General features: G+C 37.2%; 1 protein-coding gene across 4 annotated transcripts in view; it reads left to right on the top strand.

The window, feature by feature from the left end:
* The window catches only part of ADAM10 (ADAM metallopeptidase domain 10), a 153612-nt gene that overhangs the window by 117696 nt on the left and 10689 nt on the right, over positions 1-25227 (top strand). For all 4 annotated transcript variants that reach the window (XM_077939493.1, XM_001097016.5, XM_028850986.2 and 1 more), the window contains 5 exons: positions 3340-3523; positions 9564-9714; positions 18807-18990; positions 19701-19809; positions 20296-20516. In XM_077939493.1, the coding sequence (XP_077795619.1) occupies positions 3340-3523; positions 9564-9714; positions 18807-18990; positions 19701-19809; positions 20296-20516 (849 nt within the window). The remainder of the gene's footprint in view (positions 1-3339; positions 3524-9563; positions 9715-18806; positions 18991-19700; positions 19810-20295; positions 20517-25227) is intronic.

Raw genomic sequence — 25227 nt, 5'->3', positions numbered from 1 at the left:
GGGGACAGACATCCAAATTATACAATGCTTAATAAATATTTGTTGAGTAACTTAATAGTAAGATCAGCCAGACTCATAAACACCTGAACCCGTCTCCCTTAACATCTTTATCTGAAATCTCTTTCTCTCTTACACATTTGTACTAATGTCAATGTTACTTTTTCTGAGCGGTTCACATTATTTCTTATATTTATTTATCCTATCTGAAATATTTATTGTGCACCTATTATAAACTGCTTTATAAACTTTGTTGTGGAAAGTTTTAATCACAAATGAGACAAAGTTCCTGTCTTTCAGGGTGAAAATTCTAATATGTACCTACTCTCACCAGATTCACCTTTGTGTAAATACAGTGCTAATAATACCACTTCTGCTTACAAACTTCTACTACTTTCTAATATTGCTGATACAATTTCCTTATCTTAATGTTTAGGGTGTTTGATGATTTGGGGTTTAAGAATATTTCTAGTGTTATCTCCCCTCATCTGTCAAATTAAGTAATTCACAGACCTTTAAAACTTTCCTCCACTAGGAAGTCAGTTCCTTCCCATGTCTGCCTATTGAAATCTTGATCCATGTTGTTATATGATGTAAATGAATATGGCCCTTTATAAAAATTAAGAAAATATAACCATTGTAGTTTTATTTATAATACCAAAAAGTTTTAAGCAGCCTAGATGGCCCTACAGTATGAAAATACCACGGAATGTTCTGCAGTCATTTAAATATCAAGTTTTGCGGTGCTCATTTTATACTGTTAAGCTGAAAGAAAGGTGTGTATAACTGTACACCTGGAGGGTGGCTGTGGTGACTCACACCTGTAATCCTAGCACTTTGGGAGTCCGAGGCGGGCAGATTGCTTGAGCCCAGGAGTTCGTGACCAGCCTGGGCAACATAGCGAAACCCTGTCTCTACCAAAAATACATACAAAAACCATTAGCTGGGTGTGGTGGCCTTTACCTGTAGTCCCAGCTACTTGAGAAGCTAAGGTCGGGGAGGATGATTTGAGTCCAGAAGGCCAAGGTTGCAGTGAGCCAGGATCACGCCACTGCACTCCAGCCTGGGGGACAGAGTGAGACTCTTGTCTCAAAAAAAAAAAGTTATAACTGTACACATGGTATAGTCCAAACTTTATATTAAAATATGATATAGCTCAATATAAGTCAGATAGGAAATATATCAAAATTTTAATAGTTATCGTGCATGGTAGATTATGATTGAGGTTTTTTTATGCATTTTTTTGTTTTCTTAATTTTCTTTCTTATAGTTAGAAAAATTTTTCTGTTTTCTTGTCAAACAGATTATAGTTTCTTTGTGAAACCTTTCTCTTGATTTGAACTCTCAATACTTGTGCGGGTCCAGTCAAGATGGCCTTTATGTTCTATTTTATGTTTTGCTTATTCATGTGCTTGTTTTATTCGTTATCTGAGGATGGCAAATAGCTGGCATGCTTGCTTTCAATCTGTTCTCCCTTTTATTCCTGTTAATGATGATCTATTACAATATCCCCTGGCCTAGTAAAATAATATTTGACTAGCAATGTCTGTAATGGATTTATGCAGCAGCGGTCAGACTGAGTAGATATGTCAAGATTTGCTATCCTTTAAAAATAGAATGTAAGTGCCTTGAAGGCTAGGGATAATACTTTTCTCATCTTTATATTTTTAGATTTTAGTGCCTCCTTTTATAGCACTGGACATTCATTAATATTTACGGAATTGAAAAGTGGCAAGATATTCTGTGATGACCTCAAGAGTTATACAGAGTTGGGATTTTTTTCTTTCCTTCCTAAAACTCTAATGCTGAGAATAATTCTAGTGCTATACCTTTTTCAGAAACTGCATTATGTTTTTAGGAATAAAACATAAAGCAAGATAATTTTGGTGAACAGTATAGAGTTGTTAAACGCTGAATCTAGATTCAGGAGAAAGGCAAGAGGTATCAGGAAGAATAAAGGTGATAGTAGAGGACACGTTTTTTAATTTAACAGTTGCCTCAGAAGAGGGAATAGAAAATCAAAGTAACTTAGTTGGGCTCCAGGAAAAAGCAGAACGCCCTTGGGTAGTCTTTTTCTATCTTGAGAGTGGAGTTGTTGGGTATTTAAAACAAGATTTTAATTAAATAGCACTATTACTCTAGTGTCCAGTGTTTTTTGCTCCTTCCGATGTGTTGTAGTTGTTTGAGGGGCATTGTGAGGGTTTTTTGTTTTAGTGCATATCCCCCAGGATGGCAGGGGCTGCTGGGATCTGGTAGTAGTGTTCTGTTGCTTGATCTCAGAAGCATTACTTTGAGAAAATTCAGGGAGCTATGCTTTGGTATTTTTCTTTTCTTTCTTTTCTTTTTTTTTTTTTTTTTGAGACAGAGTCCCGCTCTGTCTCCCAGGCTGGAGTGCAGTGGCGCGATCTCGGCTCACTGCAAGCTCCGCCTCCCGGGTTCATGCCATTCTCCTGCCTCAGCCTCCCGAGTAGCTGGGACTGCAGGCGCCCGCCATCACGCCCGACTAATTTTTTGTATTTTTAGTAGAGATGGGGTTTCACCGTGTTAGCCAGGATGGTCTCAATCTCCTGACCTCGTGATCCGCCCGCCTCGGACCCCCAAAGTGCTGGGATTACAGACGTGAGCCACCGCACCCGGCCTATTTTACTCTATGTATCTGACACTTCAGTAAAATTTATCAAAACCAAACACCACTTATGTGCATGTATATGTTACATATGCACAGAACTCTGTTTCCTGTTTATTCGGCAAAGCACTATTTTGGTTTTATCTCTAGGCTTTTACCATTTTTCATTTAAAAATATGTCATTGTGTTTCTGTTCCTAGTCAGCATTTTTACTTATCTTTCTTATGTACTGGCTATTAAGTTAGCTGTCTTAGATTCCTGTTATGTGTATATTTAGCCCCATGCCAGTCTCTTGATTCTTTTGTCTTTCCCCACCTCTATCTTCTCTGAACTAGTCATAACATGTAATTTAACGTATATGTTAGAGACTATTTAGTAGTTTTAAAGTAGTTTATTTTACTGTTACTGGTTTTAAGAGTAAGTGAGCTTATTTTTAATAGACTTTTATGACTGTCTGTCCTCAATTCTAGTCACTGCTTACAAAGTTATAAATTGTTCTGGCTAGAGCTCCACTGATTTTCCTTCTTTTCTAAGACAATGACCCCTAAAAGTGCAAATTCTTTTCCTACTCAAGGTGTAAAACAATTGTAAGATTCTTTTTAAAGGAGAGTCCACAAGCTTCCATTGTTTTCCTGATGAGAACATTACATTTAATCAGTTGACCTGAAAACCTTATTTTACTTCCTGTTTATGTAACTTTATATTCTTTTTGACAGCATGATTCTGGAACAGAGTGCACACCAGGAGAATCTAAGAATTTGGGGCAAAAAGAAAATGGCAATTACATCATGTATGCAAGAGCAACATCTGGGGACAAACTTAACAACAATAAATTCTCACTCTGTAGTATTAGAAATATAAGCCAGGTTCTTGAGAAGAAGAGAAACAACTGTTTTGTTGGTATGTATATTTTCCTAACATTTTGTTATGAACATTTTCAAACATTCAGACAACTTGAAATAATTCTACAGTGATTACTGACATACCCACCACCTGCATTTTACTATTGCTAACACTTTGCTGTATGTCCTTTATCTCGTTATTTCTTAATCTTGCCATGTCTCAATTCATGATGTATTGCAATTTAAAGTAAGTTGCAGCCATCAGTATGCTTCACACTTAAGAACATTTTAGTCTACAGATCATTAACTAGAGTTCAATAGTGTTTATGGTTCTTTTTCTGTTTTCTACGTAAGTGAAATGCACAAATTTTAAGTTCATCATTTGATGAATTTTGACAGAGGCATTTACCTGTGTAAACTACCTATCAAGATACAGGACGTTTCTGTCACCCCAGAACTTTCTTTTATCACCCTTCCCAATCAAGCTCTGTCCCAACACACCCTCAGAGGCAACCGCTATCTGATTTATTTCACTATACATTGGCTTTGTCTTCATATAAGTGGAATTACACAGTTTGTACCCTTTTGTGGAAGGCTGTTTAACTCAGCATACAGCTCTGAGATTCGTCATTAGTATTTTGCTCCTTTTTATTGCTGAGTAGTATTACATTGTATGAGTATGTCTTAGTTTGTACATTTACTCTCCTATAATGAATACCTTGGATTTGGGATAATGTGAATAAAGTTACTACGAGAGTATTTCTTATTTTAGCAAAATATATATAACATAAAATTTGCCATTTTAAACTGATTTTAAATGTACAGTACTGTGACATTAATTATATGTACAGTGTTGAATGTGAATGTAATCAATTATATTCACTATTCATTTGCAAACTTTTTCATCATCCCAAACAGAAATTCTATAACCATTAAGCAGTAATGCTCTCTCTTCCTCTCAGCCCCTGGTAATCTCTAATCTACTTTCTGTCTTTATGAATTAGCCTATTTTGGGTATGTAAGTGAGGACATACAATATTTGTTCTTTTGTGCCTGTCTTATTTCACTTAACATAATATTTTCAAGGTTTATGTGTGTTGTAGCATGTATCAGAGTTCCATTCCTTTTTATGGCTGAATAATATTCCATTGTATGTATAGACCAGATTTTGTTCTTCCAATAATCTGTTATGTCTTTCTTGTGGCATTGTACATACTCTAAATATTTACTTTGTATTAGGGTTTTTTTGTGTGTGTGTCCTTGTCCTATTTCACATAGGTTTCTTTAGGGGAAACACTGAGGCCTATTCATCTTTGTACATTAAGAGCACTTAAAGAGGGGTTAAACATGTGACAGCAAAGGAGAAAGAATTGAGGAAGATTTCCAGATAAACATGGGATTTTGTTTTTAATTGCAATTTTATTGAGACGATTATAGATTCACATACAGTTCATAAGAAGTAATATATTCTCTGTACCCTTCACTCAGTCACTCAGTTCCCTCCAATGCTAATGCCTTGCAAGACTGTAGTACAATATCATGACCAGGATGTTGAGATTCAGAAAATCCATAGATCTTATTCCAATTTCCCTAGTTTTTTTGTTCTCATTTCTCTTCGTGTATATTTAGTTCTATACAATTTTATTACATGTGTAGATTTATGTATCCACCGTCACAGTCAAGAGTCAGAACAGTTCTGTCATTATAAGGATCCCTCATTGTTTTATAACCATGCTTACCTCCCTTCTGTTGTTCCTCCCTCTGCCTACTACCCTGTTCTCCATATGTAAAATTGTGTCACTTCAAAAAAAAGTTATATAAATAAAATCAGATAGTATACAACCTTTTGGAATTGCCTTTTTTCACTCAGCATAATTCCCTGGGGATTCATCTAAATTGTTGCTTTATCAATAGTTTGTTCTGTTTTATTTCAGAGTAGTATTCCATGGTATGTATGTACTGCAGTTTGTTTAACCATCCATTTGAAAGACATCTGGGCTGTTTCCAGTGTTTGGCTATTATGAATAAAGCAGCTGTAAACATTCATGTATAGGTTTTTTGTATAAATATAAGTTTTTACTTTGAGATAAATGCTCCCAAATCTAGTTATTGGACCATATAGTAATTGCTTGTTTTGCTTTGTACAAAACTGCCAAACTCTTTTCCGGGGTGGCCATGCTATTTTATGTTCTCACCAGCACTGCACAGATGTTCCAGTTTCTCTGCATCTTCACAACCATTTGATGTTTTCACAGTTTTTTATTTTAGCTGTTCTGATGGGCGTGTTGTGATATCTCATGGTTTTAATTTGCATTTCTCTGGTGGCTAATGATGCTGAACATCTTTTCATGTGCTTATTGGCCATTTATAAATCATCTTTGATGAAATGTCTGTCCATGTTTTTTGGTCATTTCTAGTGGGACTTTTTTCTTTTCTTGGGAGTATTGAGAGTTCTTGATACAGTCTAGATACTAGTCCTCTGTCAGATACTGGTTTCCAAATATTTTCTCCCTGTCTGTAGCTTGTCTTTTCACCCTTTTCACAGTTCTTTCTTGAGCAAAAGTTTAAAATTTTGATAAGGTCCCAGTAATCAGTTTTTTATTGTATTGATTGGCCTTATCTTTAAAGCCTTCTTTTTCTAAGGGCAGATTGAAATTCCATTGATATTATAATTTGTTACTGTTATTATCAGTGGTTGTTTTTCTAATGCTTCTTAATGTACAGGTACATTAAGATTCTTCATTTGTAAACTGGATTTTCACAGTAAACCTTCTGATATAAGTTGACTTTTAAAAATGTACATATTGCTTTGTAGGTATTAACAGGAAAGAAAATTTTTTCTTAAATTATAACAAAATGTGTACCTATTATAATTTTTGCATTTAAACAATATTTTTAGGCCAGGCAGGGTGGCTCATGCCTGTAATCCCAGCACTTTGGGAGGCCAAGAGAGGCAGATTGCTTGAGGCCAAGAGTTTGGAACCAGCCTGGCCAACATAGCGAAACCCTGTCTCTACAAAAAATAAAAAGATAAGCGAGGTGTGGTGGCGTGCGCCTGTAGTCCCAGCTACTCGGGAGTCTGATGCACAAGAATTGCTTGAACCCAGGAGTTGGAGGTTGCAGTGAGCTAAGATTGTGCCACTGCACTTTAGCCTGGGCAACAGAGCGAGACTCTATCTCAAACAAACAAATAGTACCTTCACTGTTGTTTAAACTGTTAGCAAATAACTAACTTGAAGTACTAATTTTATATGAAATAAAAATGTGTAGTAAATAATGTGTCTAACATTTTCTGACTTCATTATTTTTCTTCTAAATTACGTGTCATGTAAATTATAAAATTATTACTAGACTCATAAAAATCATTATTTACCTAGTATATGTGTGCAGATGCATACTTCTAGTTATTTTTGGTTTTGTTTTGCTTTTTTTTTGAGACAGTGTCTCACCCTGTCACCAGGCTGGAGTGCAGTGGCACGATCTCGGCTCACTGCAGCCTCCACCTCCCAGATTCAAGCAATTCTCCTGCCTCAGCCTCCCGAGTAGCTGGAACTACAGGTGCGCACCACCACGCCCAGCTGATTTTTTTGTATTTTTAATAGAGACAGGATTTCACCATGTTGGCCAGGATGGTCTCGATCTCTTGACCTTGTGATCTGCCTGCTTCGGCCTCCCAAAGTGCTGGCATTATAGATGTGAGCCACCTCACCTGGCCTTTTTTTTTTTTTTTTTTTTTTAATTTCACTTTAAGTTCCAGGATACAAGTGCAGAATGTGTAGGTTTGTTACATGGGTATACGTGTGCCATGGTGGTTTACTGCACCTATCAACCTGTCATCTAGGTTTTAAGCCCTACATGCATTAGCTGTTTGCCCTAATGCGCTCCCTCCCCTTACTCCCTACCCCTGAACTGGCCTTCGTATGTGGTGTTCCCCTCCCTGTGTCCATATGTTCTCATTGTTCAACTCCCACTTATGAGTGAGAACATGTAGTGTTTGGTTTTCTGTTCCTGTGTTAGTTTGCTGAGGATAATGGCTTCCAGCTTCATCCATGTCACTGCAAAGGACATGATCTCATTCCTTTTTATGGCTGTGTAGTATTCCATGGTGTATATGTATCACATTTTCTTTATCCAGTGTATCATTGATGGGCATTTGGGTTGATTCCATGTGTTTGCTATTATAAATAGTGCATGCTTCTAGTTTTTGAGAACAAAAGAGATGGCTTAAAGTGAAACAGAGGTGAAGCTTCAATAACCTCCAAGATTTTTAAAAATAGTTGATGTGGTTAAGAATGAACTTTCTGCTTTCACCTAGGCCAGTTTGGCTCTGGAGAGCAGGGGCCTCCACAGCAACATCCTTGGGGGCCCTGAAATCGAGGTTCAGCTCCTCTGTGCCCTTAGGGTCTGGGTTCTCAGCCCTGTTGCCAAGTGGCTTTGTCCCAGCTCCTTTCTTCTGGGCCAGTGTGAGGGCATATGTTCATGCCAAGCTTCTGTTTTATATTGCAGATATAAATAAAGGAAGATAATTTACCATAAAGAAATAATTCTCTGAATATAAAGCCAGTCTTTCTAGAACATTTTTGATTTAGATGGGCCTCATGTGGGATTGTATGGGTTCCTGTGTTGAGATGTATGTGTTCCCTTCTACTTATTCAATTCTCAACTTAAAGCCTGTACAATGACTGTTTTCCACGTTGATCTGGTATAGTAGAAAGAAAAGAGCACCAGATTGTAGACCTAGAAAACCCTAGGTTTTTGCCTATACTGGGGTATATGGTCTCTAGCAGGTTACATACTCCTTGGAAGTTAGTTTTATTTCCTAGAATATTTAAGGCATTTGATTTTTATCATTCTTTGCAGTTGCCAAAGCTCTTTGATTTTATGATCTTACAAAGAGGAGTATTTCTATTCCAATTTTAAATTCCATTGACAAAAATCAAAGAACTTTAGAAGACTGCTGAAGAAATTTTCTAAAATTATTCACTATGCTTAGATGAGACTGTCTAATCTTAATCAACCAAGATCTGGCTCAATACCATTAAGGTCTGTGAGAATACAGAAGATATAAATAATACATGTTTTTTCCCTTAAGGAGCTTGGTTTAGTTCAGCAGCAAAACTAATGTACATTAAAAAAAACAAAAAACAAAAAAACCTACTGATTGTATTACAATCAGCTAAATAGAATGTGGAACATTTCATAGACAAAATCACCCAACTTCTTTAACAGATCAATGGTGTAAAAATAAATAAAAATGGGGAAATCTATTATACGTTAAAAGAACATAAGAGACCTCTCAGAAAGCAACCATGAGGGGAGGAGATGGGGTTAGGGGAAGCTTGTTTGAAACTTGATTCACAGCAACAAATTGTAAAGAGACAGTTGAGGAAAACTGCACATGACTTGGCTGTTAGATGTTATTAAGCATGTTATTAATTTTGTTAGATATGATCATGATTATTATGGTTAGGTTTAAATAAGAAAAAAAACTTTATGTCTTAGTGATACATCCTGAAGTATTTACAGGGACAATAATATGTTAGGTGGGGTTGTTTTAAAATACCGCAGAAAAAAATTATGGTAGTAAATGAGATAAGAGGAGCATATTGTTGATAATTGTTAAAGATGAGTGACTGGTACATGGGAGTTCATTGTACATATTCTTTTAGTACTTTTAGGTATGTTTGAAATTTTCTGTTGCAAAAACAGGCTTAATTTTTTTTTTCCTGGTTAGTGAAGCCCTAACTTGATTTGTATTTGTGTGATATAAATAGTACAGTCAATAAAGCTCAATGTAGCATGGCCTAAGTTGCAAGTTACACTTCGAGAAGGGACCCTCTGTCAAATCCCCTCACTGTACAGATTAAGAAACTGAAGGCCCCAAAAGGCAAGTGACTTGCCCAAGATCACATTGCTAGTTAGTAGCAGACCCCCTGTTAGAATTAGGTCTCGTGGTTTCCGGATTTCCTAGTTTGTTCTACTTACTCATCAAAGTTTTCCTTTATCCCTTTGTTATGATGATCTAAAGAATTTGTGAATTTTAAATAAAATTAATGTGTGCATGCAATTGTTTACCTTGCCTTGTTTATTTTCCTCAGAATCTGGGCAACCTATTTGTGGAAATGGAATGGTAGAACAAGGTGAAGAATGTGATTGTGGCTATAGTGACCAGTGTAAAGATGAATGCTGCTTCGATGCAAATCAACCAGAGGGAAGAAAATGCAAACTGAAACCTGGGAAACAGTGCAGGTACCTTGCTAATTTCAGTGATGTTAACATTCTTGTACAGTTACCTGAATGCAGTTGTGACAAATTTAAAATTGAGATGCATATGATTTTGAAACTTTGCTTTTATTTGTTTTCTTTTTCTGAAATAGTGTTGGTTAGTGCTCTGTTATTGGCAGATTGAACTACTTTTCTTTTTCCTTTTCTTTTATTTGAGATAGGGTCTCACTCTATTGCCAGGCTGGAGTGCAGTGGCATGATGTCGGCTCACTGCAGCTTGCACCTCCCGGGCTCAATTGATCCTCCCACCTCAGCCCCCTGAGTAGCTGAGACTATAGGCATGTGCTGCCACACCCAGCTAATTTTTGTATTTTTTTGTAGACAGAGTTACGCCATTTGCCCAGGCTTGTTTGGACTACTTTTAATAGTAATTTGTGTAGTGAGTATTAACAAAAGGATATACTAAAAGGACATACTAAAAAGAATCCTAAAACATACATATTCTTTAGTTACTTATTGTGAAAATGTAACTATCTTCCATATTTTTAAAATCTTTAAATATTTGGTTAATGTGGAATCCATTTACTTTTCTAACTTGGCGAAATATAACTATTTCACTTATCAGATTTACTTTGGTAGCAGTGTAAGCAATTGTTTGTACAAGACTTTTTTTTTTTTTTTTGAGATAGAGTCTCAAAAAAGCCTGTCGCCCAGGCTGGAGTGCAGTGGCATGATTTCAGCTCACTGCAACCTCTGCCTCCCAGGTTCAAGCATTTCTACTGCCTCAGCCTCCTGAGTAGCTGGGACTACAGGTGTGTGCCACCATGCCTGGCTAATTTTTTGTATTTTTAGTAGAGTTGGGGTTTCACTATGTTGGCCAAGTTGGTCTCGGACTCCTGACCTTCAAGTGATCTGCCCACCCTCCCCTCCCGAAGTGCTGGGATTAAAGGTGTGAGCCACTGCACCTGGCCACTTCAGTATGTTTTAAACGGCTGGTCTGTATATCCTAGTTTGATTTTAGCATGAAAATGTGAGAGAAAGTAATAAATTAACTAATGTGTGATGTAACTGAAAAAATACTGATAAATTGCCTAATATTCAATCCATTTTCCATTGTAGCCTTTTACTAAAGGTAAATAGGGCAAGAATGTGGAATGTAGTACGCTTTGACTATTAAAAAAAAAAAAAAGACACTTAAACACTTTTCTTGACTGTTTGGTTCAGTAACTTCGTATTCCTTTTTTTTTTTTTTTGAGACAGAGTCTCGCTCTGTCGCCCAGGCTGAAGTGCAGTGGTGCCATCTCTGCTCACTGCAAGCTCCGCCTCCCAGGTTCACGCCATTCTCCTGCCTCAGCCTCCCGAGTAGCTGGGACTACAGGCGCCCTCCACCATGCCCAGCTAATTTTTTGTGTTTTTTAGTAGAGATGGGGTTTCACTGTGTTAACCAGGATGGTCTTGATCTCCTGACCTGGTGATCCGCCTGCCTCAGCCTCCTGAAGTGCTGGGATTACAGGCATGAGCCACTGCGCCCAGCCCCTATTCCATTTTTAATTGATAAATAATAATTGTACATATTTACGAGGTACATGTGATATTTTGATACATGCATACAATATATAATGATTATACAATATGTAAGATAATTAGGATATTTATCTCAGATATTTATCATTTCTTTGTCTTGGAAACATTTCAAATCTTCTACTTTGAAATTTACAATTAGTTATTGTTAATTGTAGTAACTTTACTGTGCGATCAAACACTAGAGCTCATTCCTTCTGTGTGTTTGTGACCATTAACCAATCTCTCTTTATCCACCTCCCCACTACCCTTCTCATCCTGTTGTAACCACCATTCAACTCTCTACCTCTATGAGATCAACTTACTTTGCTCTCACATATGAGTAACAACATGTGCTATTTGTCTTTCTAGGTCTGGCTTATTTTATTTAACATGATGACTTCTATTTCCGTTCCTGTTACTGCACTTGACAGTATTTTGCTCTTTTTTGTGATCAAGTATATACCACCTTTTCTTTATCCATTTGTTTTTTGGTGGACACTTAGACTGATTCTGTATCTTGGCTATTATGCATAGTGATACATAGGGCTGTTGGTATCCCTTTTGTATACTGACTTCCTTTTCTTTGGATGTATACCCAGCCGGATCATATAGTAGATCTATTTTTAGTTTTTAGAGGAACTTCTATACCAGTTTACACAGTGGCTATACTAATTTATATTCCCACTGGCAGTAAACTAATGGTTCCTGATCTGCACATCCTTACCAGCATCTTTGTTTGTTTATTTTTGATCATTTTGATAATGGTCATTTTAACTGAGTGTATCTCACCATGGCTTTGATTTGTGTTTCCCTGATGGTTAGTGATATTGAACATTTTTTCATGTATTTGTTAGTAATTTATGTGTCTTCTTTTGAGAAATGTTTATTTAGATCATTTGTCTACTTTTTAGTGAGATTATTTATTTTTTTGCTGTTGAGTTGTTTGAGTTCCTTGTACATTCTATCAGTCCTTAGTCAGATGAATAATTTGAAAATGTTTTCTCCCATTCAGCAGATTGTCTCTTCACTCTGTTGATTGTTTCCTTTTCTGTACAGAAGCTTTTTAGTGTGTGTAACCCTATTTGCCTGTTTTTGCTTTTGTTGTCTGTGCTATTGAGGTCTTACTCAAAAATCTTGGCTCAGATCAACGTCCTTATGTGCTTCCCCAGTGTTTTCTTTTAGTAGTTTCATAGTTTCGGGCCTTAAATTTATATCACATTTTGATTTGGTTTTGGTATGTGGTGAGACATAGGGGTCTAATATCATTTTTCTGCATATATATATATATATATACAGTTTTCCCATCACCACTTATTGAAGAGACTGTCCTTTCCCCACTGAATGTTCAAAAATCACCTTTGTCAAAAATCAATTGACTATAAATATATAGATTTTTTTCTGAGTTCTCTGTTCTGTTTCATTGGTTGATGTGTGTTTTTATGTCAGTATCATGCTGTTTTAGTTGCTATAGCTTTGTAGTATATTTTGAAATTAGGTGGTGTGATGCCTCCAGCTTCGTTCTTTTGGCTATTGGAGTCTTCTGTGGTTTCATATGACTTTTAGGATTGTTTTCTCTTTATCTGTGAAGAATGTCATTGGTATTTGGATAGGGGTTACATTGAATCTGTAGATTGCTTTTGGTAGTATGGCCATTTTCACAGTATTAATTCTTCCAGTCCATGAACATGAAATGTGGTTTTTGTTTTTTTTTTTTTTTTGACTTGTTCAATTTCTTTCATTAGTGTTTTATGGTTTTCCTTGTAGAAATTTAATAAACTCACCTCCTTCTGTTTATTAAACTCACTCTTTTTTTGCAGCTATTATAAATGAGATTGATTTCTTTTTCTGCTATTTTCTTGTATATAGAAACACAACTGATTTTTTAATGTTAATTTTGTATCCTGCAACTGTTCTGAATTCATTTATCAATTCTAAGAGTTTTCAGTGGAGCTTTAAGGGTTGTCTATATATGTAAGATTATGCTGTCTACAAACAGGAACAGTTTGGCTTCCTTCTTTCCAGTTTGTATATCCTTTATTTTTTTCTCTTGCCTAATTGCTCTGGCTCAGAACTTCCATTACTATATTGATAAGAGTGGCAAGAGTGAACATTCTTTTCTTGTTCTAGTTCTTTTTTTTTCTTTTTTAATTTACCTGGTGATCAGGAAGTATTGTTGGGAGACTTTTTTTTTTTTTTTTACTGATTCAATCTTGTTACTTGTGATTGGTCTGTCCAGGTTTTCTATTCTTATTTCAATCTTGGTAGGTCGTATGTGTCCAGGAATTTATTAATTTTCATTCGGTTTTCCCATTTATTGGCATATAGTTTATTGTAATGGACTCTAGTGATTCTTTGTATTTATGTGGTATCAGTTATAATGTCTCCTTTTTTGTTTCTGATTTTATTTGGATTTTTTTCCTTGTCTGGTTAATGGATTGTTGATTTTATCTTTCTAAGAAACCAACTGTTCGTTTTGTTGGTTTTTTTTTTTTTTTGAGACGGAGTCTCGCTTTGTTCCACAGACTGGAGTGCAGTGGCGCAATATTGGCCCACTGCAAGCTCTGCCTCCCGGATTCACGCCATTCTCCTGCCTCAGCCTCCTGAGTAGCTGGGACTCCAGGTGCCCACCACCACTCCTGGCTAATTTTTTTTGTATTTTTTAATAGAGACAGAGTTTCACCGTGTTAGCCAGGATGGTCTCGATCTCTTGACTTTGTGATCCATCCACCTCAGCCTCCCAAAGTGCTGGGATTATAGGCATGAGCCACCGCGCCCAGCCTGATTCTTTGGATTTTTTTTAGTCTCAATTTTGTTTATTTCTGCTCTGATCTTTATTATTTCTTTTCTTCTAATTTGTGGTTTGGTTTGTTCTTGCTTTACTGATTCCTTGAGGTGCATTATTAGGTTGTTTATCTTTCTACTCTTTCTATGTAGACATTTATTGCTATAAACTTCCCTCTTAATATTGCTTTAGCTGTATCCCATAGTATTTGGTATGTTGTGTTTTTCTATTTTTAGTTGTTTCAGAGAGCTTTTAAACTTCATTTTTAATTTCTTCAGCGACTCATTGGTTGTTCAGAAGCAAGTTGTTTAATTATGTGTTTGTACAGTTTCTAAAGTTCCCCTTGTGATTGATTTCTAGTTTTATTCCGTTGTGTTCAGAAAAGATACTTGATATGATTTCTGTTTTTAAACGTCTGTTGATAATGGTTTTATAGCCTAATAGGTGATCTGTCCTGGAGAAGGTTTCATGTGCTAATGAAAAGAATGTATATTCTGCCATAGCTGTTGGATGAGTGTTCTGTAAATGTCTGTTAGATCTATTTGGTCTAAAGTGTAGTTCCAATCCAGTGTTTCTTTCTTGATTTTCTGTCTAGATCATCTGTCCAGTGCTGAGAATGGACTGTTGAAGTCTCCAATCATTGCTTTATTGGAGTTGATCTCTCTCTTTAGATCTAATGGTATTTGCTTTATGTATCTGGGTGCTTTGGTGTTAGGTGCATATAGATTTAGAAATGTTATGTCCCCTTGCTGAATGGAACATTTAATCACTATATAATGAGCTTTTTTGTCTCTTTTCACAGTTTTTTTTGGAGACAGGGTCTTGTTCTGTCACCCAGGCTTGAGTGCAGTGGCATGATCTCAGCTCACTGCAACCTACACCTCCCGGGTTCAAGTGATTCTCCTGCCTCAGCCTCCCAAGTAGCTGGGACTACAGGCATGCATCACCATGCCCGACTAATTTTTATATTTTTAATATAGATGGGGTCTCGCCATGTTGGCCAGGCTGGTCTTGAACTCCTGACCTCAGGTGATCTGCCCACCTCGGCCTCCCAAAGTGCTGGGATTACAGGCGTGAGCCACCGCACCTGGCCCTCTTTTCACAGTTTTTGACTTAAAATCTGATTTATCTGATACAGGTATAGCTACTCTTGCTTACTTTATTTCTGTTTGAGTGAAATATCTTTTTCCATTCCTTTACTTTTAGTCTATATATGTCTTTACAAGTAAAATGATTTTCTTGTAAGCAGCCTATAGTTGGGTGTGTCATGTGTTTGGGAGGCCGAGCTGGGAGTTTTGCTTGAGCAGGAGTTCAAGACCAATGTAGGCAACATAGTGAGAACCGATTTCTACAAATGAATACATAAATCATTTAAAAGCTACAGAGGGGGAAGAGATTACAGTAGACCCATTCAGCCAGGTTGTGTCTTTTAAGTAGGGGGATTTAATTGGTGTATATTCATGATTGATATCAATAGGTGAGGACTTCCTCTTGTCATTTTGATAATTTTTTTTTTTTTTTGAGATGGAGTCTTGCTTTGTAGCCCAGGCTCGAGTGCAGTGGCACAATCTCGGCTCACTGCAAGCTCCGCCTCCCAGGTTCTCCTGCCTCAGCCTCCCGAGTAGCTGGGACTACAAGTGCCCGCCACCACGCCCAGCTAATGTTTTGTATTTTTAGTAGAGATGGGGTTTCACCGTGTTAGCCAGGATGGTCTCGATCTCCTGACCTCATGATCTGCCCGCCTCAGCCTCCCAAAGTGCTGGGATTATAGGCATGAGCCACTGCGCAAGGCCTTCCTTTTTTTTTTTTTTTGCATATTCATTCTTCCTTTTTTTCTCTCATTCAGCATTGTGGTTTGGTAGTTTTCTGTAGTAGTAACATTTGACTCTTCTTTTTCTCGTTTGTGTATCACAGTGGCCTGCGCTGTACAGCTTTGCAGTAATGGCGGCAGTGGTGGTGTAGGTTGTTAGCATTATAATTCTGTGTGTTTTCATAATGGTGATTATTGGTTTCTTTTGCTTCCAGGTGCAGGACTCCCTTGAGTATTTCTTGTAGGGTCAGTCTAGTGGTGATTAATTTCCTATTTTTGCTTGTGTGGGAAAGACTTTATTTGTCCCTCATTTCTGAAGGATAGTTTTGCTGGGTATAGACTCTTGGCTGCTAATTTGTAAACTATCCTTCAGAAACGAGGGACAAATAAAGTCTTATAGATTCTTGGCTGCCAATTTGTTTTTTCTTTCAGTGCTTTGAACATATCCCATTCTCTCCATGCTGGTGAAATTTCTGCTGAGAAATCTGCTGCTAGTCTAATAGATATTCCCTTATATGTGACTTGATACTTTTCTCTTGCTGTTTTTTTAGAATTCTCTTTGTCCTTGACTTTTTACAGTTTGACTATAAATCCTCAAGGCAGACCTCCGTTTTCAGCTATTATTTTAATAAATAGGTTTTCTTTTTTTCTTTCTTTTTTTTGAGACAGTCTCACTTCATTACTCAGGCTGGAGTGCAGTGGTACAGTTTCAGCTCACTGCAACCTCTGCCTTCCAAGTTCAAGCGATTCTTGTGCCTCAACCTCCTGAGTAGCTGGAATTACAGGTGCGCGCCACCCTACCCAGCTAGTTTTTCTCGTATTTTTAGTAGAGACGGAGTTTCAAGCTCGTGACCTCAAGCGATCCATCCGCTTTGGCCTCCCAAAGTCTTGGGATTACAAGCATGAGGCAGCACACCCAGCCAAAACATAGGTTTTCTGTGCCTATTTTAATCTCTTCTCCTTCTGTAGCTTTTAAATGATTGATTGATTGATTGCAGAGATGGGATCTCACTACATTGCCTAGGTTGGTCTTTAACTCCTGGGGTAAAGTGATCCTGCCACCTCAGCCTCCCAAAGTTCTGGCATTACAGGCATGAGTTACTGCACCCAACCTTCTGCAGCTCTTGTAATATGAAAATTTATTCACTTTGTGGTGTCCCATAAGTCTTACAGGCTTTCTTCCTTTTTTTTTCCTTCCCCTAAATGAGTAATTTCAAACATTCTATCTTGAAGTTCAGAGATTTTCTTTTGCTTGATCAAGTCTGCTGTTGAAGTTCTCTATTATGTATTTTTATTTTATTCATTGAATTCTTAAGCTGCAGAAGTTTTGTTTCTACTTAATAATATCTATTACTTTTTTGAATTTCTCATTCATATTAATTGTTTTCCTAATTTCGTTGAATTTTTTATCTATATTTTCTTGTGTCTTTTCCCTCAAATCATCATTTTGAATTCCTTTTTAGGCAATTTATTGATTTCCTTTTCATTGGGACCTGTTGCTAGAGAGTTAATTATGTTCCTTTGGTGGTGTCATATATATTTGTTTTTTCATGTTTCTCGAATCCCTGTGTTGATGTCTGTGTACCTGTCTGGTGGAACAGTCATCTCATGTAAATTGTCTATAGTGGCTTTCGTGGAGATACACTCTCACCTGTAGCTGGATCTTAGTGTACTGGTAGGGAAGGGTGTGATGATTCTGTTTCCAGGTAGGTGCAATGGTATAGTCTCCATGCAGCTTCTTCAGCTGTATTCAACATCATCAATAACTGTAGGCACCTCAGTGACTTGTGCTGTAGAAGTTTGTGGTAATGGATGCTGGTGGTGTAGGTTGTTAATGTCCTCAGTGGCAACGACTTTTGGGGCCCTCCTATTCTCATTTTTCCCATAATGGTGAGACTTAGCCAAGGGGATCCCTCTTGATGTCAGGTCTGACATGGCCTACAAGCACCTGCTGCGGTGCTGGCTTCCAGTTGCAGATGCGCATAGTAACTATGGGGCTGGAGTTCTAGGCTCAGGATCTCACAAACCTATTATGGTACTTGTGTCTTGCAGTGCATGTTTACTGTCTGTGGCAAGATTGAATGTAGGTTGCCTATAGCACCAGGATCTATGACTCTGGTTACTCCCTAGCAGCTTGGGCCTAGCAGGCCAGTCTGTAGCTGTGATTATACACTTTGTGGGCAGGGCATAGCCCTGGTTTGAGTCCAGGAAAGAAGAGATGCTCTGGAGATTTGAGCCCAGAGCCCAGTGCATGGCAGTAATTTCGGAGCCTGAGCGAATAGGACTCAGTGGCGAGTTGGGTCACTGGGGATGGAGGTGTTGGTGAGTCTAGACCCTGGGATGGTGGGGCTTGGTGGTATCCCAGAGTCTGTGAGACCAGGTGCAGCAACAGCAAGTACCTCAGAATGTTCAATCAAGCACAGCTGTCGTTTGGGCCCTAGGAGGCAGGGAGCAGCACAGTGATGACTGCTCTGGGGAGAAGTGTGTCTCAGCAGCTCAGACTCTAGGGGGCTAGTCTAGCTCCAGGGAAGCAGGGTGCTAGAGTTGTTCGGCCTGTAGGCATAGTATCCCAGTTCAGCCATTGATATTTCCCTGGGTTGTGAGTTATTGTGTTGGCTTAGCCCTGGAATGCACAGCTCCTCAACTTGGCCAAGGCATTGTTACCTGAAGGAGCAATGTGCTGCTTTATCTCGTGCCCTGCAGGGTGTGACTTTTCCGGTAGGCCCAGGCACTGTTTCTTTGGGACACACGGCTCTACCAGTGCACTGTTTACTCAGGAGGCAGTGTGCAGTTTCAGGTTATTGAAGTTGTATACCAGTAACATACTTATCATTCAAATGATGAGACTTATGATTTAAAAATTGGTACTGTGTCTGATAATGTGGATCTAATCTAATATCTAATAGTATATAGGAAATAACTAGTGATTTACTTTGTTTAATCACTTAATGTTTCTTCTAGTCCAAGTCAAGGTCCTTGTTGTACAGCACAGTGTGCATTCAAGTCAAAATCTGAGAAGTGTCGGGATGATTCAGACTGTGCAAGGGAAGGAATATGTAATGGCTTCACAGCTCTCTGCCCAGCATCTGACCCTAAACCAAACTTCACAGACTGTAATAGGCATACACAAGTGTGCATTAATGGGGTAAGCATTTAACTATATGTTTTTAAATTTAATTTTAGAAAACTTGTTTCTCAGAAGAATTATTGATGCTTAAAGCTACATAGTTAAAGTAATTAATCTTGGTCTCTGTTTAAGTAATATCCCTATCTATTCCCTCACAAAACTATGAGTATATTATGTAGCATTCAATTAACTACTAATTTGTTTTTCATCTTCCCATGTACATGTGGTTGATATTCTCAAGAGAAACATAGTTGTACAACTCGGCATGTGACTTGTCTATAATATTTAAGTTTTATAAAACAATATTTCAGTAGCCTAAATAAAAGAACTCCTTGGTCATCTTCTCTGAATTTGAAACCTTTAAAGCTTTTGTGGCTGAATATCACTTTGCTCTACATGAAGAAAATTTAATTTGTCTTGCTTTATAGAAGAGCCATAATAACCAACATAAAATCGATTCTCATCTAATCTATTTCTCTGCTTTTATTTCATTTTTTAAAGTTGCCATTCCTTTAAAAGATTTACTGTCTTACTTGGATTTACTGTTTTTCAGTTTTTTTCAAATGTATTTAGGTAATTCAGTTTTGATACTCAACTCTGTTTGTTTTTCACTTTTATATCCATTTAAATATTTTGACATTGGAAGTTTATACTTGGCTGTCTATTACTATAAACAATAGGTTTGACTGTATAGGGATTAAATAAATTGTCTTTTATTTTTCTTCTAGCAATGTGCAGGTTCTATCTGTGAGAAATATGGCTTAGAGGAGTGTACGTGTGCCAGTTCTGATGGCAAAGATGATAAAGAATTATGCCATGTATGCTGTATGAAGAAAAGTAAGGCTTTTAAAAGTACAAGAGTATAAAATTTGCCTCAAACTATTATTTTCTCCTAAATTTTAAGTGTTAAACTTTGACCTGTAGTTTGGCCAGATAGTTTCCAGCTCAATCTGTCCTCTTGAGGAGATTATAAATGTAACATAGCATTGTGTCTCTATCATTATGGTCTCTACGATGTTTTAAAAATCATAAACTAGACAAAACATTGCCAGCTTTACAGTAATAATTTACATAAACACTGTTAGACTTTAAGTCATTGTGGACACTAAATCAAGACTTTGCTGGTTGCTTGTTGACATTGTAACATTTAATGTGAATTACTAATGGCATTACCCAGCCTAACTAGAGAAGGTCTATATAACACGTTATGGTAATGATTTCAGACATTTTTTTTTCCCTCTTTATATTTCCCCAACTGGAAATCTGATCTTCAACTTATATTTGAATCTGATCTTCAGCTTATATTTGGCATTTCTTTTCCAGTGGACCCATCAACTTGTGCCAGTACAGGGTCTGTGCAGTGGAGTAGGCACTTCAGTGGTCGAACCATCACCCTGCAGCCTGGATCCCCTTGCAACGATTTTAGAGGTTACTGTGATGTTTTCATGCGGTGCAGATTAGTAGATGCTGATGGTCCTCTAGCTAGGCTTAAAAAAGCCATTTTTAGTCCAGAGCTCTATGAAAACATTGCTGAATGGATCGTGGTAAGTATAGTTTTTATTTACAAAGAAAACTTAAAGTGGTTTCATCTTAATTTTACTTGGCCAGAAGTCATCAAAGTTATGAGAAAACAACTTAACTATTTATATTAGAATGACTTTATATGAATATTTCTGGTTATTATTTCCTTCTGAAGTGATCAGAATAATGTGTATCATTCATAGATTGCTTGGTAGGTGATGGGAGTCATTCTGTTTTACTGCGTTCCTTAGTTCGTCTCCTGGATGGGTTACTTCTTTTGGTGCATATAGGGCATTTTTATGGGACTTTAAAAAGTTTTTTTTTTGTTGTTGTTTTTCAAGACAACTTATTTGCCCAAATCATGGACTAATTGGTGATTTTTCCTGATCTTTCAGTATAATCTCTGCGTCTTCATCTTGTTTGTAATAGGAAATGTTGAACAGAGTAAGATCAGATCCACAGCCTTTTGTAGATCTACTAATGATTATGGACGTTCATCCAGTAGTAATCCACTGAATGCTTATTTTTAAGCCCACTTATCTCCAAGTTGTACAAACATGGAATTACCTGATGTTTTCTTAAAAGATTGTCAAGAATGACTGTCTCAGCTTACTTAACTGTTCCTGCTTTAAAAGTGATTACATTAAAATATCTATAGGAAGCTTGCAGATGATATATTTGAGAATGTGCTATAATTGACCTGAAAGTAGTTTGCTTTGGAAATTGACTTATAACTCAGATTCCCCTTTCTCAGATTATTTGTGTGTGTGTGTGTGTGTATGTGTGTTCAGGACTATGGATGCCTTAAAGCACAAAAGATGTTGTTTGGGATGTCACTCTTTTTTGATACTCTTCTAATAACATTCTAGAGTAAAAATTTTATAGTTACCTCCAGCATTTAAAATGATGTTTACCATTCCTAGGACACTTTAGGATATGTGGTTTTTAGATATGTAATAATCATGGAGTAGAAGGATTGTTGAAATTGGATTTAGGAGATCTTCGTAGGTTTCAAACCAAATACTTGAGCAGTTGACTTAACTTAGGTTTCCTTAAAACATGTTACTCTCTTTTTTTTTTTAATTCCTGTGCTTATTGCATAGTAAGTTCTAGTAAATACCTGTCAAACTGAACTTCTCTTCTGGTACAATGGTATAGTGGAAAGAGCACAGGTTTGAGAATCACGTAAGGATTCAAATAATCTTTCTGGCATTTATCAATTCTATGACTTCAAGCAACTTACCTTTCTTGGCCCTTCTTTATTTTCAACTCAGCTTTTTTTTTTTTCCCCCTGATTATATCTAATAAGAAAAGTTGAAATTTGGTATACTTGTCTACTATAGCGGACAGTGTATGCAGAAAAGGAAAGGGGATCTCAGAATTACGTTCTACTGAGTATATATTGTGCTAGATACTTTGGATTTTTGGGGTACTAAATCATATCATCTAAACATAGTATTTTTTCACTTTTCTCTGTTAGCTCTAATTTTGACTCATTACATTATTTAGAATTTCAAGTGCTCATTTATTTTCACTTTAAAAATATCTAACAGACATGATCTTCTAAGGATTTTTAAGACCTTTTCTCCTCGTATTTTAGATGTGAGGATTAATGAAATGTTTCACAATGAATTGGCAACATGAAGTCTTTTCTTGTGCTCTAGAACTAATTAATCAGACACTTTCACGTTTATAGACATTGACTTTAAGTGTGTGTAGGGTAGAACATACCTTTATTTTATATCATCGTTGACAGTCATATGCCAGTCTTCCGAATAGCATGCTCATAATGTGTGAAGAATACCGCTAGGCTGTTGGTGCATTTGTGGGCATTAACCACATCAAGCAGTAAGATAATAAACATCCACTTCTTTGCAAGTTACTTGTCTCATTTGCTTATGTGCATAGTTTACTTGCATACCAGGGTTTATCATGATAGCGAAGTGCCCTTGCAGTTAGTAATACAGATTATCAGGATGCTGTGGTGTAAGAAGCTGTGAAAGAAGTGAGGGGTTAGTTTCACTACTTTCCTTTCCAGTGGTGTCTGGTGGCCTTTTGTCTTCTTTCTGTGGTACGCTATGGCAGCTTTTCTCCTCATGCAGGGTAGAGTAAGAAGAACTTTAACAGCCGGGCGTGGTGGCTCACACCTGTAATCCCAGCACTTTGGGAGGCCGAGGTGGGCGGATCACAAGGTCAGGAGATCGAGACCACGATGAAACCCTGTCTCTACTAAAAATACAAAAAATTAGCCGGGCGCGGTGGCAGGCGCCTGTAGTCCCAGCTACTCAGGAGGGTGAGGCAGGAGAATGGCGTGAACCCGGGAAGCGGAGCTTGCAGTGAGCTGAGATCGCGCCACTGTCTGGGCGACAGCGTGAGACTCCGTCTCAAAAAAAAAAAAAAAAAGAAGAACTTTAACAATTTAGAACTTCAGTGCATGGGTTATTGACTGCTGCTACTGGTACCATGGAAGCGATACTTTCTTTTTTGTGTTGACAACTATGTTTTGATTTTTCCAAATATATTTACTGTATTTGCTGAGTGCCTGATGTGTGTCTGGACAGGAGAAAATGATAAACATCCTTTGGACTTATCAAAGAGTCATCTAATTCTTGAAACGTTTAAGAGCATTCATCAGTGAATCTGTTGAGACCTTGTTTCGGCATCTCCTTTTCTTTAATTAGGGATTGAGGGCAGTGGTAATTCATTTCCAGTTTCTTCTGTAGTTAATGTGTTCTGATTTTCTGTATCTTTCATGTTAGGTTTGACATTGTAGAAAACCACCTCTTACCTTGACTTTTTTTTTCAAATTTATTGTTGTGTTTCCCCTCCTTTTAAAAATCATTGCCTGATAATTTTGTGGCATTTTTCTTTTTAATTTGTATGGATTTATCAGGAGTGTGTATTTTTTTATTGCTAGTTTTTCAAGAGTCAAACACCTTCTCATTTTAAAATTAATTTCCACTGTCATATTTTGCTATAATTTTATGCATCTAAGTATTAAGTGTCTGGTATTCTTTATGAATGAAAGATTTAGAGCACCGTTTCCCAAATGCTTAACAGAACACTAGTCCCATTAGATGTTCTAAGGCTTCAATGGTCAAATGAATCTGGAAAACACTGCTCCATACTATAGACCTTTCTTGGAGATTCGTGAAAAGATTATAAGAAGTCCTGCAATAAATAAATATTTTAAACTTCATTTTCCAAACTTACCTAACCCTAGAACCTTTTATCGTGAAAAGACTTAAGTCGTAAATATCCTTAGATGTCATTTGGGAAAATATTGATTAATAGCGGTAGTTCTCAATCCTGGTTGTATACCAGAATCACCCTGGGGTTTGGACTAATTAAATCAGAATCTCTTGGGTTTAAGTATCTGGGTCTTACAAAACTCTCCAGTTAATTCTGATGAAGAGCCAGGGTTAAGAACCACTCATCTAGAATGGGGTTGGCAAACTATGGCCCATGGGCCAAATCTAGCCCATGTCAATTTCTGTGTGGCTCAGAAGCTAAGAACAGTTTTTACGTTTTTAAATGATTGAAAAAAAAATTTTAAATTATCAAAATAACAGTCTTTTAAAAATCATATGAAATTCAAATTTCTGTATTGTTAAACAACAATTTATTGTAAAATGGCCACACCCATTTGTTTACACATTGTCTGTGGCTGCTTTGGCACTTTGAGTGGCTGCGATAGTGACTGTATGACCCCACCAAACCTAAAATGTTTATCTGGGCTTTTATGGGAAATACTTGCCAACTCCTGATTGAGAGAGATGATCTCAAAGTGTAGGCCTGAGAAGTAGCATCAGCATCCCCTGGGAACTTCATAGAAATGCAAATTCTCAGGTTCCATTCCAGACCCACTGAGTCAGTGGTTGAGGGTGCATGCTAATAGTTTGTCTGCCTTTTTTTCAGTCTCTGCGATATGATGACTCCTTTTTAAAAAGATTTGTAACAGAAATTTTCCATTTTGTCATCCTGATATGTTGAAAATAGAAGGTGGTTTTCATTGCTTTGTGGAACAGGCCACATAGATAGCATAGCACTTATGAAACTTTAACAACAAAGATATAATATTATTGGAGGGTTTTTAGCATATAGTGAGGACACAGTATACATCTGCTAGATGAGTGAAGCGGATTTCTCAAATGTAATAATTTATATGGAAAAGAGTAAAAATTGTGCATATTAACTTTGAAACTGGAATGTTTTCGGGTTCCTGTTAGTGAGATTTTATCTTACTTGCCCTGGCTGAGCTTGAAGTAACCAAAAGTTTAGTAGCAAGTTGCTTTCTGCTTGGCAGATTGCCGTTGCTGCTGCTGCTAGTGGTGGTGGTGGGAGTTTGAAGGATAGGAGGAGTATATGGTCAAAGTCCAGACTGCCCCTATAGGGATGACATACTCAGTATCATGACAAGGAACTGTGGGCCCCACATGGTCTTGTGACCCATGGAAACTCAAGAATGCATTTGCTGAGAGTGAGAATTGTTCATCACTGGAGTATTCATTGAAAGGAGTATATGGTTGACTTTCTAGAGGTCTTTAAGAACAGTAGATTATCTTATGTCTGAAGAGACTTGAGTGCATGTGTTCCCTGTCCTCGCTCGTGCACTTTTTTTAGATGATACTTGCTTTATCGTTTTGTTACCATACAGGTTTTTTTCTTTTTGTTTATATTTAGATTATCATATTAAATACTATTGTAATTAAGACATAATAAATTAGACTTTAA

Source organism: Macaca mulatta, chromosome 7 (assembly GCF_049350105.2).
Source record: "Macaca mulatta isolate MMU2019108-1 chromosome 7, T2T-MMU8v2.0, whole genome shotgun sequence".
Classification (NCBI taxonomy): Eukaryota; Metazoa; Chordata; class Mammalia; order Primates; family Cercopithecidae; genus Macaca; species Macaca mulatta.
The sequence above is the reverse complement of the archived record's forward strand: the minus strand, read 5'-3'. Positions and strand labels throughout refer to the sequence as shown.